This window comes from Homarus americanus, unplaced genomic scaffold (assembly GCF_018991925.1).
Source record: "Homarus americanus isolate GMGI-L3 unplaced genomic scaffold, GMGI_Hamer_2.0 scaffold11117, whole genome shotgun sequence".
In the NCBI taxonomy this organism is placed as follows: Eukaryota; Metazoa; Arthropoda; class Malacostraca; order Decapoda; family Nephropidae; genus Homarus; species Homarus americanus.
In genome coordinates, this window is record NW_024754467.1 from 89,971 (window position 1) to 98,692 (window position 8,722).

An 8,722-nucleotide genomic window follows, 5' to 3' on the forward strand; every position below is an offset into this window, starting at 1 on the left:
CAGGTGATTAAAATATTGCGTGTAAGTTGAAGACATGCATTTTTGTCTGCATTTGTTTCAATGACTTAGTGGTGTCGCCTCTTGCATGGACGGTCGCCACGTTTATTTGGTCAAAATCCAGCATCCAACTGGACAACATGCGACATCTAGTCAGCCTTACTGATTTCCTTCTCTACTACGTCTTACAGCTAAATATTGTGATATTAATATTTGAGTGCTCTTGTAATTTATTGGTTCTACAAATAGTAACATGCCTGATCACCATAAACAAAGTAAATTCACAGTGCATATGTAACTGACCACCAATCCATTTATATTGTCACTGTCGCCAACCTAGATTTTGCCAAGGTTTTTGACAGTGTACCCTATGAAAGGCCGAGAATTAAACTGGAAGGGTATGGGATTTTGAGAAGTGTTCTAAAGTGGATTGGAGACTTTCTGGATGATTGCAAACAGTGTGTGGTGTTTAATGGTATGAAATCGTCTTATGTACCCGTGATAAGCAGGGTACGGTACCACAGAAGCTATACATTCCTCCATATAAATGTTTGCAGGCAATGCAAAGTTATTTAGGGAAATTAAGAAACAAACAGACTGTGAAGAGCTCCAGAAAGACCTCTGTGAGCTTCAAGAATGGTCAAATAAATAGCTACTAAGATTCAATGTCACGAAGTATTAGGGGATGCACCTGGGACGCACCAGCGGTGAGGAGGCGTATCATATGTCCCAATGGGATGAAGAGACTATATTAACTGAGACTGAATGTGAAAAGGATCTGGGTGTGTACGTTGACAATGAACTTAAGTTCTTGGGCCATTGCAAGAAGAAGGTGAACCAAGCAACTAAATTATTAGGTCTTATACGAAGGTCGTTCAGATATCTGGACGGTCCGTCCCTCATAACGATCTTCAAGAGTGAGCTACTTTCCCGCCTGGAGTACTGTCATCCCGTCTGGTCCCCGAGATATACTAGGGACTGTCAGTTAATTGAAAATGTCCAAAGGAGGGCCACCAGACTGGTGCCTGCACTTCAGCACCTCAGCTATCCAGAGAGATTGGAGCGCCTGAACTTGCCTAGCTTATACTACAGACGGGCAAGGGGCGACCTAATTGAGGTGTATAAACATCTCACGGGGCACTACTCAGTCGAGTTTCCATACCTGGAGCTGGCGGACACTCGCCCCAAAAGGGGTCACAGTTCAAGGTTGAAGAAGCCGCAAGCCCAGAAAACTGTGAGGGCAAACTTTTTTGGAGTGAGTTGTGAACTCTTGGAACAACCTGCCAGAGAGTGTTGTGACGGCACCGAGTGTGAGCTCTTTCAAGACCAGACTTGATAAGCACTGGAGCGGGTTCAGATACATTCAGGAGCCAGTACTTGCCAACAGTGCATAACAGAGAGCGTAACCGACCGCCCAAGCGGCTAACAAGTCGATCAGTGGTGAAGAGGATAAAAAGAAAAGGCTCCTGAAAGTTTCTGAACCTGCTCCAGTGTTGGTCAAGTCAGGCCTTGAAACAGTTCACACTTGGTACCATCACAACACACTCTGGCAGGTGTTCCAAGAGTTCATAGTTCACTCTTGAGTCCATTTGGGAGGACTAACATCTCTATAACTTTCCTGGTAATCAAAGGAATGACATCAACCTTGGTGCTGATATACAGTACAGTAGCCCAAATAGCACAGGACTTAGAAGCCCTAGCCCAATCAATAGAAAACCTTTGCAGTGGTCATTGTTTCATAGTGGGCATAGAAAGTCGAACCAAACCGGGGGGTATGTCCACGGAAGAATTTAACGGCTGGGAATGGTATAAATCAGCTACTGAAGAGGATTCTTCAATTTGCTCGTCATAGACATTTTTCCATGGGAATAAGATGGGATGAATTTAGTAGCAATGGTGTCCACCTATACGTATTATGAGGGACGTGAACGTTTGTTTAAATTAATTAATCAGAAGGCTCATGAATATTTTGATAAAGGAGGTTATTAGAGATTGTAATAACTTGAGGGATAGGCAGTTGATTTACTGAATAAATACGTTCGTTGTATAGGTTAGGGACTGACAAAGCTAAGAAGGTTGAGAAGAAGGAAACAATTTACCCTGGTCATGGCACCAACCTATCCTGTCATTACCTTGGGTCAGGATAGATAGCATATTGTTATCTATTCACAAATCATTGAATTAATTAATTATATTGCAGCAGTAGTGTATTATGAGTCATCCTCATCATCAATGTTTTATGGCTATTTTCCACTTGCCATGTTTACCTGATGGCAGTTCTCCATGCAGCATGGCCTCTTGCAGTCTCTTGTCAGCTTATTAACTCTAATGTCATTTCTTACAACTTCTGCCCATATCTTTCTTGACCTACCGCTGGCTCACCTCGCCTCCACATTTAGACTTGCATCTCTTGACACAGTTGGTCTCATCCATTCTCTCCACATGCCCAAACTGCCTCAGCCTGCTTCTACTCAAAACTTTGCCAAATACTCTCAATGCCCAGCTGCCCTCTTAGCTCTGAACAGAGTTTCTTGTCTTTCAGTGTCACATTGCACATCCACCTCACCATTTTCATTTCAGTTTGCTCAAGCCTGTATATGTCATCCTCTTTAACTTCCTGTTTCACTGTCATACACCATCACACTTTTCATGTCAGCTGCCTACATCTTTCCTTTCAAGTGGGGGAAGGTCCTCTTGCCATCAATAAAGGCAGCAGCTCCCTATACTTCCTCCAGCTACTTTTGACTCTTGCAACTGAGCAGGCTTCAGCTCCCCCACCAGCACTGATCATGTCAGGCAGGTAACAGAACTCAACACAGTCCAAGGACATATCCCTTTTGTTGAGTTTCTCCAGCCTAGATATGGCCACATGGTTACCTGGACACGCAGTGCACTTAAAGTCAGCAACGTCATGCAGCTGCAATCCACTCCACTGCACTGCACCTCTTGTGTTGCTGCCAATACCTTTCTTACAGACAGCACATGTCTCACGTTTTTATATACTGTACTGTTTACTGTACTGTAATGGTGTGTCATTTATTTGGAGGGTTGTGTTTCTAGGAAGGGCTGGTATAAGTTAATGTGGCATACAACAAATCATTGATTTATGTCGAGGAAGTGAACCTAGAAAACATTAGATTAAGAGGACATGTTTATCCCATGGACTTAGTAATGTAATGGACGAGTTGACGGTCACTATTTTGTTTTATAAAAAACACTTCAACAAGTAAAAAATTTGCTAAGTTCCCCTATGGTAACCATATTTTCTAATAAAATAGGCCAAAAAGTATAAAAAATAAGGGTTAAAGTTACTCAAAAGTCACTTCACTAACACGCCCACTGATTGGCTGTGATGTCGCAAGCTTGTAGTGAAGCCGAGGGCGGGAGTCAGCCAGTTGATTTACACACTTTGACAGGCACCTTTGACCAAAATTAAAATTAATGTTCAAAAGAAAGAACATTGCATCATTGGTGCTTTGTTGCAATGTGAAAGAACACGGAGAGAGCCACACCAGGAAAAATATTCGTCACAGAACTGAGGGAAATGAATATAAGGAAGATGTGGTCGTTTACTGCTTGCTGAGAGTTTCCCATGTCAGAGCACTGCTTCTACTGTTGTGAATATCATTTTAATGTATCAACTTAATATATACTGTCATCTCTTTAATGTAGGTATAAATAAATGAGTTAGTATATGGTATCTGATTGCTGGCTGCATCATTGCGACCACTAATTACCCTGCAATCGAATCATGGATCATAGATTCAGAATCAGCATGCTCAGGAGTACCTATGCAAATACTGAGCTTTTGAACACCTGCCGCTCTCAACTGCAGGTGTATAAGTCATTGCTTCCAGCTTCTGATGTTTCCTCAGTGCCACAAATATTTTAAGTTGTCAAGATTAAATCACGATGGTTTCAACTTTAATATAAAAACAAGATATACAGTATTGTATCTCTCTAACAGTGTGACAGAACGTGTTAAATATGTTTTCCCAGAACTGTCAACTCGTCCATTGGAGAAGATATTCCACATTAACCTACCATACAGGACAAAAATGAAATGCATTAAAAGATTGTGTTGAGAATGAGTGATGAGCTGGTGGGAAGTGGTGAGGCAGGGGTAAGTCTCTGCCTCATCACCTGAAGATATCTGGCCAGAGTTGTGGACTTCCTTGTGGGGAGTCTTTGCTTTTTGTGAAGTGTTTCTTGGATTCTGGTGAAGTTTTGTGTGTTTCTGATGGGGTTGATGCATGTGACTTGTAGTAGGTGTTGATAGAAACCTTTAAAAATATTTAGTTTAACATCCAAAGTGATAGCATTATGGTCCTTCTTGCCAGGTGAAGTTACAGAATGTGTACCTCTCATGCTTAACGGTCTTTTAAAAGGTTAGCACAAAAAGTAACCACAGGATATCACTTTATACTCCCAGACTGGCTAAACAACTGAAGTGGATTCAGCGGCTGTGGGGACAATGTTGTTGCTTTGAATGCTCGGCTGCAGCAGTGTATTCACTCAAAGTTTGAATTTTTTTTTACTGCTCATCATGGCAAAAATATTTACATTAGACAGGCACAACTTAAATAAGAACATTCTTCCCTAATCCTAATTTGTTAATGATGCTTTATTGAAATGATGCAAAAATAACCAACATAAATCAGTGACTTTCTGTATATGAAGACAGGTTTTCATAGTAAAAGGGGAGTTATGTTCTTAACGACAGACTTCCTGGATCATCTGATTAACAAGCAAGAGGTACTGAACCAGCCTATTTGTTGTCGGCTTTTATTGTTGTATGATAAATCATTTCTGCTCTGCTTCCTGAGTCAGCTCTACCACTGATTGGTAACAGTTTTGTGGTGGCATCTATTATATAGGATGCAATGGATAGTGAAGTCAGCTATCTGACAGGATACCAGATTGCTTCTATTACTCGTATCTAACACAATCCGGAGGAGTGGTGACCCGAGGATCACACACCCAACACAGACAAACCCAATTCGTGCGCTGTGCGCTAAATCAAATATAACGCATGTCGTGTAAAGCCACGGCACTATCTCTCCCACTATAATTCCCTTCCTAACCTCCTGCTACTTCCTCTGTCATCTTCCCCGCTCTGACTTTCGCTACCAACAACTTTTGGAGCTTCTATTACTTGTATCTATACCAGATTTGCCAGGTAGTTTTGGTATCCATGCATTGTTCTAGGCAACCTTCGGTTAAAAATGTGTTATTGATCCTGAAATCCGTTTATGACCAAACCTGCCTAGAATGATTCGGTTCCTTTCATCCCTCAGGTGTTTTGCCGGGGTTGACAGGAAGTGGATTAGTTGTGTGGTTTCAGTTTGAAACTGAGGCGTAGTTGAACAGATGATTCATTCATACTGTGAAATCTGACTTGTTAGCTCCCACAACTGCATTGTCTTCTTTATCTCATCTTAAGCAACTAGAGTTGCTTGTGAGAGAGAAGATTAATACTTAGATTATTGCCCATAAAGTCAGGGCTTCTTTTGGTCTGAAGCCTCAAGCCATAAGTGCACACATTCATGAGTCATTCTATCCAGGCCAGCTTATAAACTTGGATTTTATGTTTAATCCAATATTTTTGTTCCCCTCTTCAAAGCAATAGGGAATATACGAGTACAGTAGACTCTTGCCAATAACGACTTCCACAATCACGATTTCGACATTAATGGTAAGTTACAATAGATACCATACCCATTTTCAATAATAACGTTTGGATTCCCTTGAATAACGGAGATTTCGCGGGAAGCGTCCGAGCGCATCAATTATAGCGTTTGTTTGCCGCCGTGTTGTCCGCTCCGCCTCACTCCCGAGTCACTCTCACACTCACACACACTCGGTGGAATAATAATAATAATTAACGGTTTATTGAAAGAGCTTGGCAGCCAGAAGGCTGAAAATATAGTTACATAATTGGGGAATGGGTTTCGAATTACAAATAATATACAAATAACATAAGTGATATAAATAAGATATAAAATAACTAGATGGGGAAAAGCTCAAACTACAGGGCATTTCAACATAGTGACAGTGCAAGAAGTAGTATTTACTGGGAGTGAATACACTGGTTTATTACAAGTTATTCATAATTTTTACAATGGTTGGGACTGGGCTGTTCTTATAGCAATCAGTTCGTGCACGTATGGGCTGGATGCGGTTGTGGTGTCGAACAGCAATTCTCGTGCTAGGGATCTCAGGTGGTAGTAGGAACCGGTGTCGAGGATGGTGCAGAAGCTTCTTACCAAATTTGCAGATGAGGTCGTGGTGATGGTCAGTGAGAGTCGAAAGGGTTAGTATGTTGAGCGCTTCTTGATATGTGGAGTAGGAAGGGGAGAGAATAATCTTGCATGTCCTCTTTTGCACTTTTTCTAGGTGTTTACGTTGTGTGGCATTTAGGGAGGAAGACCAGGTAGGGGAGGCATAGGTGAGCTTGGGAAGTATGAATGTTGAGTAAACGCTGAGGAGCTCGGGTGCAGGAACTCCGAGGGACTCGAGTCGGCGGAGGAGGTGGAGACGGAAACTGGAGGATTTGACAACTTCACTGACGTGTGGTCTCCAATTTAGTTTGTTGTCTATGGTGACGGAGAGGAGCTTCGTGGAATCTACAACCTGGTGTGTGTTCGGACCTAAATTAATGGAAGGGGGTGGGACAATGTCGGAGGAGAGGTTGATGTGCATAACCATGGTCTTGGTATGGTTGATGGTGACGTGGTTGTTGGTGGCCCAGTTTTGGAGACTGTTCAATAAATCCTGAAGGGCGGTATAGTCGGGAGCAGAATTGTTGATGCTGATCCCAATGGTGGAGTCGTCGACATATTTCCAGCGAGCGGGGGTTTCTCTTCGGGCATCATTGATAAGCACAAGGAAGCAGAGTGGTCCCATCTTGGTGCCATGGGGGACGCCACAGGTGAGTGACTGAAAGGTGGAGACAGCCCCTCGGAAGCGTACAGCTTGGCGTCGGTCACTGAGGAATACAACGCTGCGCCCGTGTGTGAGATTTTTGCCTCTATAACCAGTGGTTGCGAGGGTCGGTGATAAACAATGGCTTCCGCGTCTTTGCCTGTGGGGGCTAGGGGAGGTGGTGGAGGGAGTGATTTGCCGTCTGAATGCCCGGGAACTTTTAAAGTGAATGAGAAAAAAGACCCCAAAGCTAAGAGACAAAGTCACAAGAAGCGTGCCTACTCGGTCAAGGATAAAGAACAGATTGTTGAGCTCATTGAAAGTGGTGCACGGAACATTGATATTGTGAGGAAATTGAACTGTCCTGAGTCTACAGTGCGAGGCGAGCTATGAATGATAAAAGTTATAGAAACAGGTTGATAGTGATAACAGAGCATTTTCTTGTGAAATGGTTAGCTTGTAGAATGAAAGACAGTGCAAGTGTTAGCGGCCCTCAGATACGAGATCAAGCAAGGGTATTGTACGCTGCTGTAGCTCGAAAGAAAAACATTAAGTCTCCCCCTTCTTTCAATGCCTCAGTAGGGTGGCTGCATATGTTTAAGATTAGAAGTGGCACAAAGTATGCAAAGTATCAGGGTGAGGTGTCTGCTGACTTAGTGGCTGCAAATTCCTTCCCTGAAATTGCCAATCAAATCATTCAAGAGGGAGGTTATACCCTGGATCAGATTTTTAACTGTGACAAGACCGGGTTGTTTTGGAAAAAATCCCTTAAAGCAACATTTATCTCTAAGAAAGAAAAACAGGCAAAAGGTGTGAAAATGGCAAAGGATCGCTTTAGTGTCCTCCTAACCTGTAATGCTTCAGGTGACTGCCTCATGAAGCCTCTGGTGATCTACAAATATAAAAGACCAAGAGCTTACAAGGGATGTGACATGTCCAAACTGAATGTCTACTGGGAAAAGACAAGTAAAGGCTACATGTCCACGGAGTTATCAAAGAAGTGGTTTGATGATTGTTTTGTTGAGGATGCCAAAGAATACTGCCGGAAGAAGAATGTATTCTTCAAAGTGGTGCTCTTTCTAGACAATGCCCCCAGTCATGCACGATTTCTAGTAGGTCGTCACCCTAGCGTCGAGGTTGTGTTTCTACCACCAAATACAACCTCCAAAATACAGCCACTAGACCAAGAAATCATAGCGAATGTAAAGTTGCTGTACTACAAATATGTCCATGACAAGATGAGGAAGGAAACTGATAAGCAAGAAGAAGTGAAGGAAATTGCTGAAACTGTGAGCAGTAGCGAGGAGGAGGAGGAGGAGGGTCCTCCCCTCGCCGCCTCCGCTGTTCCGCCTGGCTCACTCACAGCCTCCACCTCCGCTGTTCCGCCTGACTCACTCACAGCCTCCACCTCTGCTGTTCCGCCTGACTCACTCACACCCTCCACCTCCGCTGCTCCGCCTGACTCACTCACACCCTCCGCCTCCGCTGCTCCACCTGGCTCACCTGCAGCCCCCACCATCCCTGCTCCACCTGGCGTACCTTCACCTCAACAATGACTGTTACTGCCTTCTGGAAAAATTATAACATTCGCCAGACAGTCAATTTCTTTGTAAAAGCCTGGGGAAATACTACGAAAGCAACTGTTAGGCATGGCTGGTCGGCACTCCTGCCACAACTCAAGTCTGCCGAGACGAAGAGACAACAGCCAACAGAGCTAATGAACCAAGTGTTGGAAACCGTCCGCAGTATCCCAGCCCCAGGATTTCAAGAAGTGACTCGGGAAGATTAAGAAGAACTGATG

The 8,722-nt window shown here is 43.4% G+C and overlaps 1 protein-coding gene across 1 annotated transcript; it reads left to right on the forward strand.

The window, feature by feature from the left end:
- Nucleotides 1–7,514: 7,514 nt before the first annotated feature.
- On the forward strand, nucleotides 7,515–8,477 carry LOC121855795 (tigger transposable element-derived protein 1-like). Its single transcript, XM_042350901.1, has one exon. It carries the CDS (start codon nucleotides 7,515–7,517, stop codon nucleotides 8,475–8,477), a length of 963 nt encoding a protein of 320 aa, XP_042206835.1.
- The last annotated feature ends 245 nt before the right edge of the window (nucleotides 8,478–8,722 follow it).